This window comes from Corvus cornix, chromosome 28 (assembly GCF_000738735.6).
Source record: "Corvus cornix cornix isolate S_Up_H32 chromosome 28, ASM73873v5, whole genome shotgun sequence".
In the NCBI taxonomy this organism is placed as follows: domain Eukaryota; kingdom Metazoa; phylum Chordata; class Aves; order Passeriformes; family Corvidae; genus Corvus; species Corvus cornix.
This window is the reverse complement of record NC_046356.1, coordinates 2194875-2215801: the sequence shown is the minus strand read 5'-3', so window position 1 is coordinate 2215801 and position 20927 is coordinate 2194875. Positions and strand designations below refer to the sequence as shown.

The following is a 20927-nucleotide window of genomic DNA, read 5'->3' as shown; positions in this document are numbered from 1 at the left end:
CAACCCTGGTGCAATTCCGGTGCTGTGCCCGGTTCCCGGTGCGATCCCAGCGCATTCCCGTGCCCGGTGCAGTCCCGGTGCTGTGCCCCATGCCCGGTGCAATCCCGGTGCTGTGCCCCGTTCCCGGTGCAGTCCCGGTGCTGTGCCCCGTTCCCGGTTCGATCCCGGTGCTGTGCCCCGTTCCCGGTGCAATCCCGGTGCTGTGCCCCGTTCCCGGTGCAGTCCCGGTGCTGTGCCCCGTTCCCGGTTCGATCCCGGTGCTGTGCCCGGTTCCCGGTTCAATCCCGGTGCTGTGCCCCGTTCCCGGTTCGATCCCGGTGCTGTGCCCCGTTCCCGTTTCAATCCCGGTGCTGTGCCCGGTTCCCGGTGCAGTCCCGGTGCTGTGTCCGGTTCCCGGTTCGATCCCGGTGCTGTGCCCCGTTCCCGGTGCAGTCCCGGTGCTGTGCCCCGGTCCCGTTTCAATCCCGGTGCTGTGCCCCGTTCCCGGTGCTGTCCCGGTGCTGTGCCCGGTTCCCGTTTCAATCCCGGTGCTGTGCCCCGTTCCCGGTGCTATCCCGGTGCCCGATGCGGTGCCTGCTCCGCTCACCACCAGGGGGCGCCGCCGCGCTCTCTCTCCGGGCCCCCTCGGCTCCTTCCGGAGCGGCTCGCGGGAGGGGCGGGGCCCCGATGGTGGTCGGGCCAGGGGAGGGGCGGGGCCGGAGTCTTCGGGCAGCTCCGTCCTCTGTCGTCTGCTCTCGGTTATTTCCGGGATTGGTTCGGGCAGTTCCGTTCTCTCTCGGCTACTGTCGGCTGTTTCCGGGGCGGGTTCGGGCAGTTCCGGCGGCGCTCGGGCCTGTCCCAGGCTCCGCCGGGCCGGAGGCAGCAGCGGGCTGGAGGCGAGCGGCGGCGGATGGGGCCGGCGGAGAGGTGGGACAGGGCCGGGAACGGCGGGATGGGGATCGGGGGGGTCGGGATCGGGGAGAGCGGCCCGGCATCGGAACCAGGCCCAGGGTGAACGTCGGACCCCCCTCAGCGTGAGGCGCCCCGGGGCCTGGCGGGGAGCACCGGGATGGGCCCCGGGCCGAGGCTCTGTCCCTCATGGGGCAGCCTCGAGGATGTGCTCGGACCCTTCGGGAGGTGCTGGCGCAGGGTGTCCCACTGCCAGGGCAGTGCCACTGCCGTGTGGCTTCGTCGTGATGCCAGGGCTATGCCCCCCGGTCCCCCCAGGGCTGTCCCCGTGTCCTCTCTGTGCCCCCCGATCCCCCCCGGGCTGTCCCTGTCCCCCCCGGTGCCCGGGCTGTGCCCCCCGATCCCCCTCGGGCTGTCCCTGTCCCCCCCAGTGCCCGGGCTGTGCCCACCGCTCCCCTCTGGTTCTCTGCAACCCAGCAGTGCCATCACAGAGTGCCCTGTGCCGCTGTCCCCACAGCGGTGACAGTGCAGGGACCCCCTCAGCACGGTGCAGTCCCCATTGCCGAGGCTCCTGGGGACCCCCGGGGGCGGTGAAACCAGAGTGGCCTTCCAAGGTCCCAGCTCTGTTCCCCCTGCCCGGGGTTAGTTCGGCCCCAGCAGTTCCCAGGCTGGAGCTGGTGCCCCAGGGATGTGCCTGTCCGTCTGGACGTGCCAAATTCAGCTCAAGGGTGGCTTTGCTTTCTCTTAACATAGTATATCCCCCAAACCCTCGCTCTGGGATGAGCCAGCCCACTGCTTCCCAGGGAGGTTGGTCACTGTATTTTTTTTTCCTTCTGTGGATATTTCTCAGTGCCTTGAGGAGGAAAATTCCCATGGTCACGTACCTCCCAAATTGGGGTTCTGTGATCAATGGGAGATAAAGAAGCCAGGGGGCAAAACTGTTGAAAAATGAGAGCTGTGAAGAGCTGGAGTGGCCCCAGCGTTGCCTTTCAATGGAGCCGTGGCTGCCTCTCCTCCCATTAATGTGCGGCTTTGATTTCCCAAGCAGCTCTTGGAGCCGCTGGGGAACTGGCCCTGTGACTTTCTCTGTGAGAGCAGAGAATGGAGACAGCTGAGTAAATATAGCCTAAATCACTGCTTTCCTGGCCATTCCCCCACCCTTCCCTGACATGTGAAGGGCTGGTGTGTCCCCGAGGCTGGATTGGCCTCTGCTCCAGCCTTCCACGATGTGGGAAAGTCCAAGCCATGGTTTGGTTTCTTTGGTGACTCTCTTTGACGTGGGCAGCTCGTGCTTCCATCTGCCCGTGTGGTTCGTGGCACGGACTCGTTCCTCCTAAAGCTGATCTCTGCCCCAAAACCCCCCATTCCCAACTCGCTGGAACAAGGTTTTAAGCACACAGGAAAATCCTTTCTGCCCGCAGTTGGGTCTCGCTTGGACAAAAGTGCTGGGTTGGAAAGGAAAGCGCGGCTCAGCTGGAATGTGGCGAGGAGCAGAGTGGTTTGCGGAGCCAGTTTGGAGCCGTGTCAGAGCTCCGAGTGCCGGGGTGTGTTTACAATGAAGAAGAGTATTTATAATATCGAGGGCTCTTTTAATTCCTCTGGGAATCTCTGGAGCCACAGCTTGGAGCTAAAGTAGCCTGGTAATGGAAGATAAAAAGCAGACAGAGGAAGGGATGGTGGATTTATCAAGTTGGAAGGTCTTGGCTCTCTCACCAATATCCAAATCATGCTCGTCTATTAACCTGGGTGCTTCTTACCTCGCCGGTTACTTCATGTGATTGCTGAGCTGTGCAGAGCTGCTAATAAATCATATAAATTCCAAATACCCTGGGGAATGTGATTTTAAGCAGATAAGTTAGCAAGAGCAGTTGGATTTTTTTTTTTCATGTACTCAGGTTTTTTTTAGAACTGTAATTTTTTGCCAAAATACAGCTCCTGAGTTTCTATATCCCTAAAGCCAGCTCTATAAATGCTCCTAAAATGGAATTAGTGTGTGCTTGCTGCATGGGGGATGGTGTAAAGGCAGCCTGGAGTGAGGTGATGGGGCTGGTGTTGGGTGCTGGGTCCTTCTCTGCTTGCTGCCAGCAAATAAAAGTCTCTGGCCAAGTAAAAAGCTCTTGTAGGGAGGAGGAGAAAGTTTCTGAGGTGGTTAAGAGAGAACAAGCTTCAGCTGGAGCAAGGACTTTCAGTGTCTGGAGAAGCCTCTGAACAGTATGAGAAGTCTTGGAGTCGGTGTGCAGACTGCCTGGGGTGCTCTCATGCTGTCCAGCCTTTGAGCAGGAGGTCCCTGGCACCTCCAGTGGTCTCCCAAAAGTGAGGAAGGTGTTGGTCATTCCTGATTTATTCAGCTCCTCATGTCCCTGCTAACCATGACATTGACCTTTTCAGTGAAGTATTTCAGATATTCCTTCACTTCCTCGGGCTTTGGTGAATAAAGCAAAATATTTAATGAAACTCAAGCATGAGCAGTAAATGCTCTTGTGTCCCTGGCAAAGAGTGGCTTGTGGCTCTGGGCAGGAGCTGCTGCTCCTGGGAGATCTCTTGCTCCTGGCGATCTGTTGCTGGCTGGGAAGCATTTCTGGGGAAGAGAAGAGGCGAAAACGGCCTCGGCTGTCCCATGCCTGGCTCGGGCACAGCTCAGGCATAACTCCCCTCCTCCCCTGCAGCTTTTCCCTGTTTGGAAGGAAATACCAGCTGGCTTGGCAGCGCCGTGGCCAGCCCGGGCTCCAGCTCTCCCTGCTCTGCTGGCTGCTTCCCCAGGGGCAGCTGCTGGAGCGTGTCCAGCTCCGCTTCCCGCCCGCACTGGCTCCCCGCGGGCTCTCCCGGCTCCTTCCCCCACAGCTCCTCGTGGCACTGCTGCCTCCTCCATGGCCTCGCTCATGGCTCCAGCCTTGCGAGTCGTTTTTCCAGTCATTGTTCCTGCTGGGGAGGCAGCAGGCCCGGGAAGCTGCCTGGGAGCACAGGGATTTGCTGTGCTGTTTGTCCTGGCTATAAATCAGGGGTTGCCAAGCTCTTACCCTCCCTGCCTCTGCTACTCGGCATTGTGGGTGCTGGTGGGTACAGCACGATCTGTGACATGCTTGCCACTGCCAGCTTCAGGAGCTGAGGCCATCAGAGCTGCCCTGGCTGCGTGGGTCAGAAGGACGTGATGCAGCAGCAGATGTCACGGTGGCAGGCAATTCCCTGTCCATTTTTATTCCCATCCATCATTGCATTGTTCTATTTTCTCTTTTTGTTAAAGGAAAAGTTTGTTCTTTTTGTCTGTAACTTGCAGTTCAAAACTCAATCTGGTGTTTGTTTTGCTTGCTGAGGATCTGATGTAACTTGGAGAGGTTGGAGCTGTGTATACTGTTGTGAGCATATTCTTCTTTTAAATATTTTTATGCATTCTTTCCCCTCACTGGAAGGAAAGTAACTCTCAATCTTGCTTCAATTCAAGCTGCACTTTGAACTGCATTTGGAACTGGGTTAAAAAGCACAGGAACCACATTTAAAATGTTAAGATGCTTTTATTTATGTGCTGGGCACAGACAAAAAGACTTGTAATGTGTTTTTTGTTTCAAACCAATGTATTAAACAAAGCAAGTATTGACAGCAGTTAATGAATTGAGGGATTGTTTCTGGGCACTGAGATAGATTTACCAAAGGTATTTAGCTGTCTGATGCATGGGATTTTCAGAGCAGCCTAAGCAAGTGCTCGCCAGCACAGACACACGAGGTTCCTCTCTGAGAGCCGAGCAAACCTGGAGCTGGGCCCAGCACAAATCTTTTGGCAAGGTGCTCCCTTCTCCTGCTTGGAGGTGTGCTTCCAGCCGACAGGCTTGTGCGTGTCCCGGCCTCTCGGCGCTGCCTTCCCTCCAAAGAGCTGTTCCAGGGCTTTGGGAAGTGTGTGTTCCCAGTCCCCAAAAATTCCGTCAGCTGCTCTCCGAGGGTGCAGAGCTTTTCTGCAGCTCAGTCAGGGAAGCCTCTGGCTGGGTCCGTGGCAGGATAGAGGACAACTGTTGCCCCTGGAGAGGACAGTGCTGGCATTAGCGATGAGGATTTGGGTCTCCTGGGGGTCTCCTCACCCATGTTCACGAGCACTCAGTGCCCACCTGGGCTGAGTGTGGGGAAAGCAGGTGAGACTTCTCCAGGAATCTTCTGGCTCTGAGTTCTCTGGATTTTTTCATGTGCCCAGTGACCTGCTGGAACGTGGAGAGCGCGGTGGCACAGAGCTGTGCCTGCGTTCCCACCCCAGGGAAGAAGGTTGTGGAAGGAGTCGGTTGGAAGAAGCTGCGGGACCTGCTCTTTGGAGACACTCGGTGCTCCGGAGTCACCCTCCTCTTCCCACCCCTGCACGCAGATCTGCTTTTAAAAGTTACTGAACAAGTTTGCCAGGCCTGAGCATTTTGTCCTTCCAGCCTCTTCAGCTGCAGCGGCTTGTCGGAGGTGCCTGGAGTCGGGGCTGGGATCCGCGGGTGGAAGCTGGGGGGGTGCCTGTGGGGGACTATAGACCCTGCTGGGGATGGGCTCTGCTGCCTCTGGGTGCGCTCTGGGGTCTGTCCTCCCCGGGAAGAGGGGGAGCTGCTGGCGCTGTGCCCAGCGGGCAGCGGCCACTCAGGCCCTTGGCAGTCAGACAGTGCCCCCGGCACTGTGACTCCACTCTGGGGGACCCTGACAGGCAGCACTCAGAGGGGCAGCCAGTAAGCCTGGTCATAAATCTCTCTTTATGCTGTGGATTATGAAGTAATATTTTCCTGGCTGGGGCTGGTTGGATTGGGGAAATGCGGGCCCTGCTGCGAGTTCCCTGCAGCCGCCATCCCAGCATGGTGGGAGCTTTCACAGCAGCTGTGCTGGGATGAGTTACTTCCCCTATGAACATCAGAAACCTCTGTAGAGTCTCTCCATGAATTCTGCAGTCTGGTGTTGCTCCTGGAGTTCTGGAGAAGCTCTCCAGCAAGCTGGATCAGGCTCAATCCTGTTCCCCACCCGCCTCTGGCCGCAAGTGCCTCACCTCCCCGCGGGCACTGCCTGTTCATTCATGGCAAAGACAGCCCGGCTGGGACGCCTGCCCGAGCTCAGGCAGGCGGTGCGGGCTCTGGCTGCTGCACAGGTTTCCTGTGCCATGGCCTCTTTGTGCCTTTTGTCCTTGTCAAGGGAAGGAGCCCTGGTGCCGAGCTGGAGAGCCTGGCTGCGGAGAGGTGGGGCTGGCTCCTCTCGGGGGACTCACCCCGCTCTCAGACTTTGTGGCAGCACGTGCAGCTGTGGCAGCACGTGCAGGTGTGGTGACACGTGCAGGGGCGATAACATGTGCAGGAGGAAAGAGGGACTTGTAGCTGATATGAACTGTAAGGTATTGCTGGCCCGGAAGGGTTATTTAGAAACCCTGCAGATCACCACCGTTGGTGCCTGTCACAGAGTCCAACCGGCAGCCCTGGCTTCGTGCCATGCTTGGTTGTTCACTGACCCCTCTGGGAGGGTTGTCCTGGCTCCCTTTGCCTCCTTGCCTCCCTCTGCCCAGGCTCCCACAGCCCTGAGATGCACCTTCCTGCTCGTTAATAGTTTTCAGATGAGACTCAAGAGTTTGAGCTGGGTTTGGTGGTTTCTGGGCCAAAACATCTCAAGCCTTTAACAGGACCTGCACCGTTTCAGCAGGCCCAAGGTGTCCCTGGGAAAGCTGGTTTCTGGCTGCCCCGGTGCCTTGTAGGTCCGGTCCTCGACCACACGCCATTTCTGCGGGAACCAGAACTCTGGGATTTGCCTGAGGGAGGTGGAAAACTGGCCTGTGCAGCCAGGAGGGGATGGGAAAAGAGGACGTGCCTGGCTGGTGGGAACGTCCTGGCTCGTACATCTCTTCAACAACATGTTATAACCCAGGTTTATTCTTTTTGGTGGATTTCTGGGCAGGGCAGGCAGCATATTCAATTTCTCTCTGAATAGCTGAAAGGCAGTTAGGAGCTCTAAGTAGACTTGAAGGCTTCTAAAGATTATTTTAACTCCTCTTGCCTCCATCTCTGCAAAAAGAACCCGTGCCTGCGCTTGATGCTGTTGCTGCTTTTGAAAAATTCAAAAATTGACTTTTTGCTCAGAGCAAAGCTTTGAAGTGCTGCTCTGTGGGAATGGCAGTGCATCTCGAACGCCTTTTGCTGAAAGCGTGGTTAACCTACATTTGTGGGCAGCTCTCTTCAGAAGATGCCTTTGTGGGGGATTGCATGGCGAGATGTAAAGGTGAACTGTGAAATTTAATCGATTTAACAAGGGAAGGTTAAATCTGTTTGTTCTGCTCCTATTCAGGGCCTGCAGCTGGTGGGTGCAGGGTCACCCTTTTCTGTATGCAAAAGTTATCCTGCATAAAGGCTGTTTTGTCCCACTTGTTGTCTCCTTGTTTGCATAAGTGCTTCGAGGAGGGTAAGCTGAAGAAGCAGGGGTGAACCTCTTTAAGATGCAGAGCTGGTGCCTGGCTGTAGCAGAGAGGAGGCAGCATTCCTGCCCGCAGCCGCTGGCTCCTCACTTGCTTTTGGGAGTGTAAATCGGGATTAGCATGTCCTGGTTGGATCCAGAGCTCAGCATCAGCTGCTAGGTAGGAGAGAAACGAGTCCTGCCTCTCTCAGGTGAACCCCTAGTTTGAATGTTGGCGTGTTGGGAGGGTGTGGGGTGCCTGGCTGTGCAGTGACAAGTCTTCTTCTCTTTGCAGGCACTGGGAAGGGGAACATAGCGTGCCACGCTATTCCAGGCTGGAAGCCTACTGTGCTTTTCCTCCCCAGACCCCAAGAGACTGGCTTTTTTGGTGAAACAGACTCTGATCTCGGGTTTCTTTGCTGCATGCTCACTCACCAGTGCTGGATTATGTTCGTCTCCTTCTCCCTTTGCTCCATAATTTGGTTGAATCGTGGTTTCAAGCTAAGGAAAAGGGGCTGCACCTAAGCGCTCTGGGGCACCCAGACCAGGCTCCTGGTGTGCCGGTTCACACAGAGACAGTTCAGAGTGCTGATGGGGGAGAGCTGCCTCTGAGGGCCCTCCTCTCCCACCTGGAACGTGCTGCCTCACCCTTCAGAGCCCTTCTCCCCTGGCAGAGAGGATGGGCAGCACCGACGGCTTCCAGTACCGCGCGCTCTACCCCTACCGCAAGGAGCGTGAGGAGGACATTGACCTGCTGCCCGGAGACATCCTGGTCGTGAGCAAGGGGGCCCTGCAAGCCTTGGGCTTCAAAGATGGAGATGAGCAGACCCCCAATCAGATCGGGTGGATCCTGGGCGTCAACGAGCGCACCAAGCAGAAGGGGGACTTTCCTGGCACCTACGTGGAGTACGTGGGGCCGGTGAAAATTGCCGTCCCTTCGCACCGACCCCGAGTGCAGAGACCCCTGCCCGCCACGCCAGGGGCCAGCGGCTGCCGGCTGCCCGAGGCTCTGGAGCAAGGTAAGCCCTGCTGTGTGCCCTGTTGCTCCGGGACACGTCCAGTCTCACTGTGTGACAGATGAGAGTGTGTGAGTGGCTTTGTAGGACAGCGGTGAAACCCTCAGCTCAGCAGCACTGGGTTGCCCCACCAGCAGCAGTGCAGTTGAGCCGCAGCCAAAAATGGCCTCTGTCAGTCCTGGCCCAGAGAAAAGCACTTTGTTCCTCCAGCTTGCCAATCTGCTCAGCAGAGCTTCCTGGGGCAAGCCTTGTCCCACTCTTACTGCTCCAAGATCTTTCTCCTTCTCTGTTGTGCAACCAGCCAGGATCCCCATGGTCCCTCTCCCTGCTCCACTGACTTTTGCCAGGCTGCCTCCCTTCAGGGTAAGTCCTGACCTCTCCCAGCCACCACCTCCCCGACTCTGCAGTGCCTGGGGCAGTGCTCCCTGCCAAGAGCTGCTCAGCCCTGCTGAGAGACACAATTACTTGTCTCTGGGCAAGAGGAGAAAAGTCAGGGTCTAAAAGAGCGCTTCTGAGAACTGGAGCTAATTGCTTGTCTGCCTGGCAGCCAGCCCTCCCCGCGGGTCGCTGAGCCCTCGCTGGGGCTGGGCAGCCACCCTGGAGCTGGGCATGGGCTGTCCTGCACTTGCGGCTGCCTCCCAGCTGGCCTGGCCTTGGCACGGACCTGGTCCGGGAGTGCCAACGTGCCTCAGCCCTGCCTGTGGAGCTGTGGCATCTGCCTGCTCTTAGCCTCTTTTTTTGGCTCCCAGGCACACAAACTCTGTGGCCAGGGCTCAGCAGCCCCTGGGTTCTCTCCTTCTACTCTTCCTTTGTGAGACTCCCACCTGCAGTGCTGAGTCTGGATCTGGAGTCCTCAGCACAAGAAAGATGTGGACCTGTTGGAGTGAGTCCAGGGGAGGTCACGGAAATGCTCCGAGGGCTGGAGCCCCTCTGCTCTGGAGACAGGCTGGGAGAGCTGGGGGTGCTCACCTGGAGAAGAGAAGGATCTGGGAGACCTTTCTGTGGCCTTCCAGTACTTAAAGGGAGCTTATATAAAAGAGGGAGAGAAGCTTCTTATACAGGCAGATAGTGATAGGACAAGGGGAAAGATTTAAATTAAAACAGGGAGAGATTTAGATTAGATATTAGGAAGAAATTCCTGACTGTGAGGGTGGTGAGGCCCTGGCACAGGTTTCCCAGAGCAGCTGTGGCTGCCCCATCCCTGGAAGTGTTCCAGGTCAGGCTGGATGGAGCTTGGAGCAACTTAATCTAGTGGAATTAGGCAGGGGGGTTTTAACTGGGTGATCTTTTAAGGTCCCTTCCAATCCAAACCATTCCAGGATTCTCTGAGGGGTGACAGCCACACTTTGCCTTCCCATGCCTTGCAGAAGACCCTGTGCTGGTGTACATGGGAGGAGTGGGGTCAGCAGCAGGAGCTGGAGGGTGCCAGGGAACGCTCCCAGCTGGCATTGCTGTGTCCTCCCCATCCCTCTCTGCCTGGAAGCCACAGCTACCCCAGCAGATACTTCTGGCTATGTGAAAATACCTCTGGGTCTTACAAAACCGGGGTTGTGGGGCTGGTGCAGCTCCCTGCAGCTGCCTCTCTCGCTCCTGCTCCCGGAGCCGGAGGGGCGGCCCCAGGAAACATCTCCGCAGGGTGGGAATGCGGCCGGGCCCTGTGTGCGTTTGGGTTGGCAGCGAGAGCCTGACCTGAGTCATCCCGCTCGCAACCTGCCTTTCCAAGAAAGCAGCTCCTCTTGGGAGCCTGGGATGTGCTCTGTGCTGGACGTGCTGGCCTCGCCTGCATCCAGCCCGGTGCTCCCTCGGGGGCTGGATTTCTGCCCTCATCGGCTCTCCCCTCTTCTCAAGGGGGCTTGGTGGGGGCGTGTCTGGGCGATCAAAGCCACCGGTGGGGTCTCTGGGAGGTGGAAAAAGATACGTGCCAAAGCTCCTGAAACACAGAAAAGATAAATTTGGGAAGGAAACCAAAAGCTGGCCTCTGCCTGGAGATGGAGGGTGGGGTACCAGGGCACATGAGGGCAGTGCCAGCCCTGTCCCCTGTGGGTGTATCCCCAGAGCCAACCTCCACTCTGGGCACCGGCAGGGCCTGCAGGGAGGCAGTTCAAACGCCCAGAGCCATTTTACACTCAGCCTGCAGGTTTGATCCCCATATGGGCCATTCACTTAAGAGCTGGTCTTGAAGATCCTTGTGGGTCCCTTCCAGCTCAGGATATTCTGTGATTCTTTATTTCTGTATTCTGTATTCTGCTGGGGAGACACATTTTTGCAATGGAAAAACCGTATTTGAGCCAAGCCTGTCTTACTTCTTCATGGTCTGCACTTAAGGAGGTGCAGAACCGTTTCCTGGCTGCCCCACAAAGCTCCTTCCCTGCTTCCCAGGTCCTGCCCTGGCTGGCAGGGACCCCTTAGCCCCTCAGTGTCACTCGTGGAGCAGGGCCAGTGCCACAGCTGTCCCGCAGCCCGGGAGCAGGGCTGGCCGCGCGGAGCAGCGAGACCCAGCGTGTTCTGCCAGTGGATTTACGAGCTGCTGGTGTTTGCCTTCCGCAGAGAACACGAGCGGAAAATGCGGCTCGGGAATATTTCCGCAGCTGCCCGGGCCGTGCTGTGAGCAGCCTTGTTCGCGGCAGCCCAGCCCGGAGGCCCGGCAGGCTCAGGAGTTGCTGCTGGCTCCAGCTCTGTGCCTGACAAAAAAAGACAAGCTGCTGCCTGCTGAAGCAGCACATTCCCGGCCGGGCCACGTGGGCAGCACCAGTATTTACTCTCCCTTCAGCCCTTCCCAAGGGTCAGGCTGGGAGCTGCCAGCCTGGAAGCTTGCCTGCAGCTTCCCCACCCCAACCCGCACCACGCTGGGCCCCTTTCTATGCCCAGGGGCTTCCTCCAGGGGGGGATTGTCCCCCCCGCCCCAGTAGCACAGGCTCTTGCAGAGCTGCTGGGTGCCTGATCCGTGTGCTTCCCTTCCCATGGCTGTTCCGTCTCCCCTCGAGCCTGTGGGTGCAGGAGGCTGAGCTGGGTGCGCAGTTCCAGCTTGCTGTGCCTTGTGGTGAGACCCCACCAGGCGAGTTCGGGTCAGATCCATGACAACGGAGCTGTTTCGCAATGGGGAGCAGCCTTTTGGCTCTGCCTCTGCAGAGTGGAGCGTGCTGGGTGTCCTCACCCACTGTGGGCTCCCCAGGGTCTGCCGGGTGCTGTGAACCAGCCCAGAGGAGCCTCCTGCTCCGGCTGGTGCTCCTTTGGAAGCGGGATGGAGCCTGGCACCGCTTATCCTTCGGCAAACCTCCTGCTGGCAGCTCCTCAGCCAGGCCTGTGTGCTCCTGCCCCGGCATGCACGGAGGAAGGGGGTGCCTGGAGCCAGAACCTCAAGATTTTCTGGAAGCGGCAGTGAAATACCACCCGACACGGGGCTGCACATCCCCCAGGAATGGGGGGACCCTGGTCCCGTGCCACGGGCTGTCTGCCCTGTAGCAGCTTGCACAGAGGCTTGTGGGCTCACGGGGAGGGGGAGGCACAGGGCCGGTTTCCATGTTAAACGAGCAATCAAGGGCAGGAATTTGCTGACATGGCGTTCTGTCTGAATCGCTGGATTAATCACAGCTCACCACGACGAGCAAATCGAGCTCCCTGGCCCCGCTCCGCTGCCAGCCCTGCGCAGCCCCTGTGCTGGGCAGGGACCCAGCCCTGAGCTCCAGGAGCCCTGGTAACCCCTGTCCTGCCTGCCCGGGGGGGTGCAAGTTCCCAGGGGGATGGGCTCTGTCTCCAAGCCTCTGCAGGGAGCAGTAGAGATCTCCCTGCGCACACCCAGTCAGGGCTGGAGCTCAACAAGTGCTGTGCTGGCTCCTGGGCAGGTTCCTCGCAGGCTCCATGCTGTGTTTGCCTGGGTCACAGCCTCACAGCAGGGGCCACGGCTTTCCTTGCCCCTGTTGGGAGTTGCCTGGGTTGTGCCCTGGCCCAGCTCTGCTGCTGAGGGCTGAGCTGGTGCTGAGCCCTTCTTTCCCTCCCTCTCCCCCAGGGTCTCCTCTCCCGGACTTGCAGGAGCAGTTCAGCCCTCCCGAGGTTGCTCCGCCTCTCCTGGTGAAGCTGGTGGAAGCTATTGAGAAGAAAGGTAAGGGGGCAATGCTGAGCACTGGGGGGGCTGATACACCCCAAAAACCCACAATGGGAGCTGAGCTCTGTGGGACACACAGGGAAACAGCTGCTCTCATGTTTCTCCCTGGGTTGAGCTGCTGAGGCCTATGAGGGTGATTGGTTTGAGCACCTACACACTCTGGGTGGGTGCTGGGGTTTGGGAAGCGCTTGCAGCCTGGATCTGTGCCATGGTGGAGAAATGGGGCCACTGAACCGGGTGTCCTGGGGGGCCACCCAGGGGCCAGACTCTGCAGGGGGTTGGCTTGGACACCATCCAGGCCTGGTTGGCCGTGCCACAGCCATTGGCTGGCACTGAAACGATGCCTGTGCTGGAGCTGACAGCAGTGTCCCCCCTTCCGCAGGGTTGGACAGCGAGATGCTGTACAGGACATCTGGCTCCGAACTGAGGCAGGCGCTGAGAACCGGTAAGAACCAGCTCGGCGCGGTGGAGGCGAATCGGCTCAGATGGAGGAGATTAGTGGATGTGACAGCGCCAGCAGTAATGCAATCCAGGCCAGGCTCGCCTGTCCCCGGCAGTTCCTGACTCCCAGCACGCTGCCTCTGGGGCTGGGCTGTTCCCCATCCCAAAATGCCTTGTCCTGCATGGAAGGGATGGGACAGAGGGGATTCTGGCACCATCCGTGGGGGGCAACAAAGGGATGTGGTGCTGGCTCAGAGACTCGCAGGCAAACAAGTGAACCCCTGTGCTTGTCACCCGCTGTCCTTGGGGTGCTCTGCTGATGGGCTGCTGGAGGCTCCTCTGGCTCTGTCACGCCACTAATAAGCAGGGGAGGATCTTTCAGCTCAGCTTGGTGGCTGGAGCCATGGCTCCATGGTGCTGGCAGCTGATGTCTCTGCCGGGGAGCCCTGGGAGCCGTCTGCCTCTCAGCTGGGCTGGGGCCTCATCCGGCACCACGCTGGCGAGTCCCCTCCCGCAGACGTTTCCGCAAACCCCAACCACGCGGTGCTGTCAGCCCGGGCTGTGCTCTTGCAGGAGCGAGGGACAGGCTTTATGTGCTTCCCAAAATCCTGTGTTCGAGGGAGGTATTTTCCCTGTTCGGTTCAGTGTGTGGCTGCCCAGTCTGTGCTCAACTCTTGCTGGCAGTGGGGAGTAAAACTCTCACCCAAGCTATGGCTGCCTAGAATTCCTGTGTTGGGGCTCATGGCAAAGGGTGTGGGTACCCAAAATGACCTCTGCCCTCTCCCAAAGGAGCTGCCAGGGTTCCCAGAGCCAGCTGACTTCTGGGGTGCACTTCAGGCATCCTCTGTCACATGGGCTGCCCGAGGGCTGCTTGAGCTCCCTCGTGGTGCTGTGTCCCATGATAGCTGGCTGGTGTGTGATGGTTTCTGGGATGGGTGTTGGCAGCACCAGAGCTGCCAGCTGGGTGTGCAGTGCTGTGTCCACCTCCCATGGGAAATCTGTGCCCTGGCAGATTGGACCTTGGGTGACCTGGAGCCCCTGGACGTGCACTCCCTGGGCGAGGCACTGCGAGGTTACCTGCAGGACCTGCCCTCCCCCGTGGTGCCAGTGTCGGTGCACGGAGACATCCTTCGCATCCTGCAGGGTAAGGGCCTCCCCCTGGCTGCCTTGGGAATGGGCAGCTGGGCGGGATGGGCACATCTGGGATATTAAAATAATCCCTGTCCCTTTGGGGCCTGGCACATGGCCCCCACCGCTGCCAGTGCTCCTGTGCTGTGACGCAGCCGGAGCGTGGAGAGTGGTGCCGGCTGTCCCAGCTCTTCCCTCGTGTCTTGTTCTTTCCCCAGAGATCCCCCAGCCAGAGAATTGCCGGAAGCAGCTGCAGCTGGCCCTGGAGTCGCCTGCGGTCCCGCTGCAGAACACGCTCACCCTGCAGTTCCTGCTCCGGCATCTGGGGAAGGTATCGCAGCAGGCCGAGAGCAACAGCCTCCACCCTCGGGCCCTGGGAGAGATCTTCGGCCCCCTTCTCCTTCGGCTGCCTGGTGCCAGGTACGTGAAGCTTTTGGTTCCAGCAGTGTTCCCAGCTTCGGCCACTGTGCCTGCCAGGACGAGGAGTCCAGCCTGGAACAGCAGGGCTGCCTGCTGGGCTGCACGTGGGGTTAAACTGCTGGCAGCACTCAGAGGTGTCAGCCTGGGGTCTGGCAGCTGGGATGAGCCAGCTGACCCCAGGGGACCTGGGAGCAGTTCTCCTCCGCAACTGCTGTTCTTAACTTGCCTCTTCTCTCCCTGCAGCCCAGAATTGAGCCCTGACTTCTCCGTGCTGTTTTTGGAGACACTTCTGCAGGCAAAGGAGCTGGAGCCGGAACAGTTGCCTCCAGGTATTGCAATACCCCTCCTTGGGGCCTGGGGCGCTGGCATTTGTGGGTGTGGACTCTCTGCCCCCACAGCTGGGTTGCCGAGGGCGTTTTGATAGCCCAGCTGTGCCTGGAGGCCGGCTCAAGGTGTTGAGCTGCTGGAGATGTGCCTGGAGCAGCTCCAGGCAATGTAGTGGCCAAGGGGCCTTCCTGGGCCAGTCACTGCAGGGAGGGAGACTCAGCACTCCAAGGGATTGCCAGTGGGGAGCTGGGATTCGGGCTCACCCTGTTTCAACCCTCCTGCTCTCACAGCCCTGCCTCCCAAACCACCGAAGCCAAAGCCCAGCGCAGCCAGCCTGGCCAATGGGAACAACGCGCCCTTGCAGGACGCCGAGTGGTACTGGGGGGACATTTCTCGGTAAGGGGGTGACTGGAGGCTCACACCTGGGGTGCCCTGTCCATCAGGGGAGCCTTGGGGCCACCTCACAGGCCGTGACAATCCTGTTCCTTGCAGGGAGGAGGTGAATGAGAAGCTTCGGGACACACCAGATGGGACCTTCTTGGTGCGTGATGCCTCCAGCAAGATCCAGGGGGAATACACACTCACGCTCAGGTAGGGCTCTGGGGTCCTCTGGGAGCTGGGATCCCCTGGGAGCCTCTGGGGTGCAGCTCTTGGGACACATCCCAGCTGCAGGGATGCCAAGATCTCTGGCTGGTGTAGGGTGCTGGGGTGGTGGTAAGCACCTTCTCCTCTCCCCTCCACTACAGGAAGGGAGGTAATAACAAGCTGATCAAGATCTTCCATCGGGAGGGCAAGTATGGCTTCTCGGAGCCCCTGACTTTCGGCTCTGTGGTGGAACTCATCACCCATTACCGGCACGAGTCGCTCGCCCAGTACAACGCCAAGCTGGACACCAGGCTGCTCTACCCCATCTCCAAGTACCAGCAGGTGAGGCGTACAGGGACATGGCTGGCAAGCACAGCCTGAACCAGGGGCGTTTGCTCAGCCATCCCTGCCCCTTTGGTAGATGCCGATGTCCCATCCCTCTCCCCGTGTGCTGGAATGTTTTGTTGTGGGGTTTTGTGGGACCAGCTGGAGCAGGTCCTGACTGCGGCTGTGCCTGTGGCAGGACCAGGTGGTGAAGGAGGACAGCGTGGAAGCTGTGGGGGAGCAGTTGAAGGTTTATCACCAGCAATACCAGGACAAGAGCTGGGAGTACGACCTGCTGTATGAGGAGTACACACGCACGTCCCAGGTACGTGGGCACTGCCTTCCCCACGGGCTGCCTGACACCCCCAAGGGCTGCTCTGTCACCCCCTCAGTGCTGGCAGCCACCCTGCTGTGCACAGGGGAGACCAGAGATTGGGCACCCACCTGCTGCCCCATTTGTCAGCTCATGGACTTTGAGGGACTCCCCAGAGGATGTGCTTTGAGGAGAGGGATATTTTGCCTGCAGCAAGGACAGAGCTGCTTTGGGGAAGTTGAAAGAGGGGATGCAAATGTGCAGAAAAGTTCCTCAGCTTTTCCCTCCCTTCTCTCCCAGGAGCTGCAGATGAAGAGGACGGCAATCGAGGCCTTCAACGAGACGATCAAGATCTTTGAGGAGCAGTGTCAGACACAGGAGAAGTGCAGCAAGGAGTACATCGAGCGCTTCCGGAGGGAGGGCAACGAGAAGGAGGTGCAACGGTGAGGATGGGGGTGGTGGTGGCCTGCCCTGCCTGGAGAAGGGCTCCAGGGGCTGGAAGGATCCTCCTGGCTCAGCACAGAGCCGAGGCACGCGGACTCCTTGTCTCTCCAGCAGCGTGCTGTGGGCTGGAGCTGGCAGGCTGCCTCCTCCACCTCCCCCACTCTGGCTCACAGCCTAAACCCCCCTCTTTCTCCTAGGATCCTCATGAACTCTGAGAAGCTCAAGTCCCGCATCACAGAGATCCACGACAGCAAGATGAAGCTGGAGCAGGACCTGAAGAAACAAGCCTCGGAGAACCGGGAGATCGACAAGCGCATGAACAGCCTCAAGCCAGACCTGATGCAGCTGCGCAAGCTGCGGGACCAGTACTTGGTGTACGTAGTGCCCCCGCAGCGCGGCCCGGGAGCCAGCCGGCTGCCTCCTCCGGGGCTCCGGGGCTCGTTGGACCGGCTCGCGGCCCGCTGGGGGCAGGAGCCGCTCCTGCAGCGCGGCCTCGGGGCTCGGCGGTCCCTGGCAGCGGCGGCTGCTGCCCTCTGGTGACGGCCACGCCCGGGGCTCGCTGCAGCTGCGCTCAGCTCTGCCCTCCTTCCCCAGGTGGCTGACGCAGAAGGGTGCCCGACAGAAGAAGATCAACGAGTGGCTGGGCATCAAGAACGAGACAGAGGAGTGAGTGTCCTGCTCGTGTGCTGTGGGGTTTGGGGGATGTGGGAGCACAGGCTGCCAGCTGGTTCTGCCTGTGCTGCAGCCCTGGGTAAATCCCAGCTCCCTGACCGGGGGATGAAGATGTCTTCCCTGCTGGATGGGCGATGGTAGCTATCAGTGTGGGGGTGGTGTGGGAGCCTTGTGCCCAGATTCAGGGAGTCTGACCCTGCCTGTGCTCGATTGCAGCCAGTACTCCATGATGGATGACGAGGAGGAGCTGCCCCACCACGAGGAGCGGACGTGGTACGTGGGGAAGATCAACCGCGTGCAGGCAGAGGAGATGCTGTGCGGGAAACGGGACGGCACCTTCCTGATCCGTGAGAGCAGCCAGAAGGGCTGCTACGCCTGCTCTGTGGTGTGAGTATCCCTGTGCAGGTGGGATGGGATGGGATGGGATGGGATGGGATGGGATGGGGCTGGCCCAGGTTGTGTTCCCACATCGCTCCACCTTCCCCTTGCCAGATCCTGGAGGTGACAGCTCCCATCTGCCTTGGCTTCTCCTGCCAGGGCCAGGTGTATCTTTACGTTGCTTTGGTGGCCCTGCTCATGCTCCTCTGTCCCTGTGCCACTGCTGACCCAGGCTCCCATGTCTCCCTGGCAGGGTGGACGGTGACACCAAGCACTGCGTGATCTACAAGACAGCGACGGGCTATGGGTTCGCTGAACCCTACAACCTCTACGCCTCCCTCAAGGACCTGGTCTTGCACTACAAGCACACGTCCCTGGTGCAGCACAATGACTCCCTGAATGTCACGCTGGCTCACCCGGTCCTTTCCCAGCCACCAGCCAGATGAGCAGCCCATACACAACACAACAGCTGCCTTCAGCTTCTCCCCAGGGCGCTGCTTTCTGGCTCTGGACTCTTGCACCCTGTATAGTTGAGTCTCTGTGCTCCTGCTCCTTCAGAGCCTCTGAGATGTCTGTGACCGTTCCTGATGTCCCTCTTGGTCAGTAGCTGAAACCCGTGTTGGCTGATGGGACAGAAAGGCTGGGCTGTAGATTCCCAGTGGGCTCCAGCCTCTAGGAGGTGGGATCCAGTTGTGATTGAATTGCTGGGGGCAAGCACAGCCCCCTCCCCTTCCCTGATAAGCAGGTCAGATCCCCTTCTTGCTGGCAGGTCGCCCCGCTACGCATCACTGTAGAGCTTTGGTTCCTGATTCCTCGGTGCTGTGCCCGAGGGGTTCCCTGCCTGGACACCGGAGGAGGCGGAGGAGGAGGCTCCATTGAGCGTGTGCATCCTTCACTCTCGCTTCCCTCGGTGGCCTTGCAGGCTGTGATGGTGTCTGGTACGAGGGGTGCTGCTCTTGCATGCAGAGACACACTTAGGAAGGAGAATCCTCCATGGGGCTCCCCGGCCGAGATCCTCGCTCCGTGCTGTGCCCCACCTCGCCACCATTCCCTCCTGTCATAACCACCTCTGGAGTGTTGCTGCCTGGGCAGGGAGGATCAGCTTAGCCGTGAATCTCCCGCCTTAGTTGTGCCAGTGAAGCTGTGAAATCCGTGTTGGTACCTGTGTTTTTCCTGGCAGCATCTGTGGGATGCACAGCTCGTTGTTTCCGGCCGGTTTCGGTGACTCTGCACACGTAACCCGTTGAAGCTGACTGTAGCTCTGTAAATATGGTTCTTTTTGTGACCAGCTGCTCCCCTGGTGCTGGTGTTTGCTGAGCTCCCAGTGCCACCCCCAGCATGGGCAGCAGCTGCCAGGCTGCCACAGCCTCGGGCCCTGCAGCTGTAGCAGGAGAGGGCCGGAGTCCAGCACACACTACGAGCCCTACCTGGAATGAAGGACCTCTCTGCTGCAGGAGGACACATCTGTGGGGCCCAGGGCATGCTGAAGTGTATCTGCATGATGGTGAACTACGAATGCAAAGCACTTACTATCGTGGGTACTGTATGGGGGCCGGGCAGGGCTGCCCACCACAGCTGGCTGCTGCGGGCAGGGCTCTGTGTCTGAGCTCAGAGGGCCCCAGGGCAGCCCAGGTGGGCCTGGAAGAGCTTTAAAAGCTGAGCTGAGAGTTGAGGCTGTGGTGGCATTTGCTTTCCTGGGTTATCTCGGCTGCCTGGCTGGACGAGAGCATTCTTGGTCCTCTTGATTTGCCAGAGTGGCTCGTTCCCTCTCAGAGGCTCCTCCTTGGGACAGGCTGGTGGATGCCATGGACTTTGGTGCTTCTGTTTCCCATTGCAGCTTGGATTCTGCCGGATCCATGGGATGCTCTGTGCTCGTGCTGTGCCTGCATCCTGCCCTTGATGTGCCACCTGCGTTGGGGACCACGCTGTCCCTCCCTCTCCGGCCTGCTCTGCTGCTTGCCTTGGTCTGGGCAGGTCCCCAGATCCTTCTGGAGCTGGGGTTGCTGGAGCAAACATCCCATTCCTGGTTGCTTGTGGCAGCTCTCCCATGCTCAACTGTACAGCCCCCGTTCCCTGCGTGTCCTCTCCAGGCCCTGGGCCCTGGTTTTGGGTCTGATTTGTCAGTGTTTGGTGCTCAGGTGCAGGCAGTGAGTTGGGGGTTGGTTTTGGGGATCACTTGGGAAAAGCTGCCAGGGATAATTAAGGGAATAGTTGGGGCTTGGGCATGTGAGAGATGAGGGCACATGGGACTGGGGCAGGGAGGCTCAGTCCTCACAGCCCTTTCCAGAGGCCTCCTGTGGAGTGGCCAGGGGGGCTGCACCAACACTCCAAAGCTTTGTTAGTGTCCCACACCTTTTCAGCCTGGGGACTCTGCTGGTCCTGTGCTTATCCCTGCACTTCCAGCACATCCCCACATCACAGGACAGGATGCAGGCAGATGGGATCCTCAGCCTCTCACCCCATGGGCTCCATGTTCTTCGACCACCACCCCTCAACGTGAGCTTGGGGCCAGTCCTGCTGGAGGGTTTGCTCCCGGCTCATGCCAGGACCTGCTGAGCATCTGGGAGAGTCTCAGCTTGAAGCTGTCACCTGTCAACACTCGCTTGGTGCTCACCTGGCTCTGCTGCCCAGGGAAATTCCAGCTTCTCTTTATCCTGTGTTTTTATCCTTTTGGCTGAATTTCTGTTCTCCCCATGCTGTCCCCTCCTGCTGTCCAGCCGCAGCCCAAGGGGTGTCATGGTCACCCCTCTGCACCTTCCAGCACTGCCTTCCCTGCCCGCTGGCGGCCTGTCCTTGACAGGGCACTGCTCACGTCCTGTGTACGACGAGGAGGAAGATGCCCTTCCGCAGGGCTGCCTTTCCCTGACGGTGCTTCACTTGGCTCCCTGAACAGCAGCTTTTCCCTGCTCTCCCCGGGGTGGAAGCCCCGCCTGGAGCTCCCCCAGCATAAGCTCGTTGTGATTTGTCCTTTGCTGCTTTGGCTCGTTCTGAACCCGGCCATGTTTCGAGGCGCTGGGCTGTGCTTTGCTGCTTATGACCCCCACGTCCCCCAGCCGAGCCACACACCTGCGTCCCGTGGGTCTTCCTGCTCCCCGGGGCACAGTTTGGGGCTCATCCCTCCATGTCCCTGCTCGGGGGGCTCCAGGCTCCCCCATTTAACCCCCAAGGGCTCTGGTGTCAGCTTTGTGCTCAGAGAGGACGTGGCGGCTGCGTGAGGTTTTAGTTTCTAGGTATATGCAATAAAGAATAACCTGCCCCCCGAGCTGTACCGTTACCAGCAGTAGTGCTCTCTGCTCTTTCTGTTGATGTTTACTAATGTAAACCCAGTATTTGTTACTGTAAGAGGATTTTTTTTTTGTACGGTACTTCGAAAAAACCCACAAAAACAACAAAAAAAAAAAAAAAAAAGAAGAAGAAAGAAATAAACAGAGTTAAATGAACCAGGCTGCTGGATTGCTGTGGGAGGTTGTGCGGGGGCGGGAGGATGGTAGGGCTGTGCCCCGTTTCCTGG

At 59.0% G+C, this 20927-nt stretch overlaps 1 protein-coding gene across 3 annotated transcripts; it reads left to right on the top strand.

Annotated features, from left to right (window-relative positions):
* Window positions 1–797: 797 nt before the first annotated feature.
* On the top strand, window positions 798–20742 carry PIK3R2 (phosphoinositide-3-kinase regulatory subunit 2). Of its 3 annotated transcripts, none has more exons than XM_039566118.1 (16): window positions 798–906; window positions 7562–8285; window positions 12289–12381; window positions 12767–12829; window positions 13838–13969; window positions 14172–14373; window positions 14617–14702; window positions 14991–15096; window positions 15193–15291; window positions 15447–15627; window positions 15809–15934; window positions 16223–16365; window positions 16564–16740; window positions 16961–17032; window positions 17255–17425; window positions 17670–20742. In XM_039566118.1, exons 2-16 carry the CDS (start codon window positions 7946–7948, stop codon window positions 17860–17862), a joined length of 2184 nt encoding a protein of 727 aa, XP_039422052.1. In that variant the 5' UTR covers window positions 798–906; window positions 7562–7945; the 3' UTR covers window positions 17863–20742. The 3 variants fall into 3 exon arrangements, with proteins under 3 accessions (XP_039422052.1, XP_010409819.1, XP_019148734.1); XM_010411517.4 differs by lacking the exon at window positions 798–906 and adding an exon at window positions 4771–5006; XM_019293189.3 differs by lacking the exon at window positions 798–906 and adding an exon at window positions 5080–5316.
* Window positions 20743–20927: the final 185 nt, after the last annotated feature.

What these genes read in the sequence shown, in the direction of transcription:
- PIK3R2 (XM_039566118.1), top strand. Translation starts at nt 7,946, where the DNA reads ATGGGCAGCACCGACGGCTTCCAGTACCGCGCGCTCTACCCCTACCGC. An exon ending in GGAAGCTATTGAGAAGAAAG is followed by an intron (nt 12,382 to 12,766) that starts GTAAGGGGGCAA and finishes CCCCTTCCGCAG; the next exon opens with GGTTGGACAGCGAGATGCTG. An exon ending in CCATCTCCAAGTACCAGCAG is followed by an intron (nt 15,628 to 15,808) that starts GTGAGGCGTACA and finishes TGCCTGTGGCAG; the next exon opens with GACCAGGTGGTGAAGGAGGA.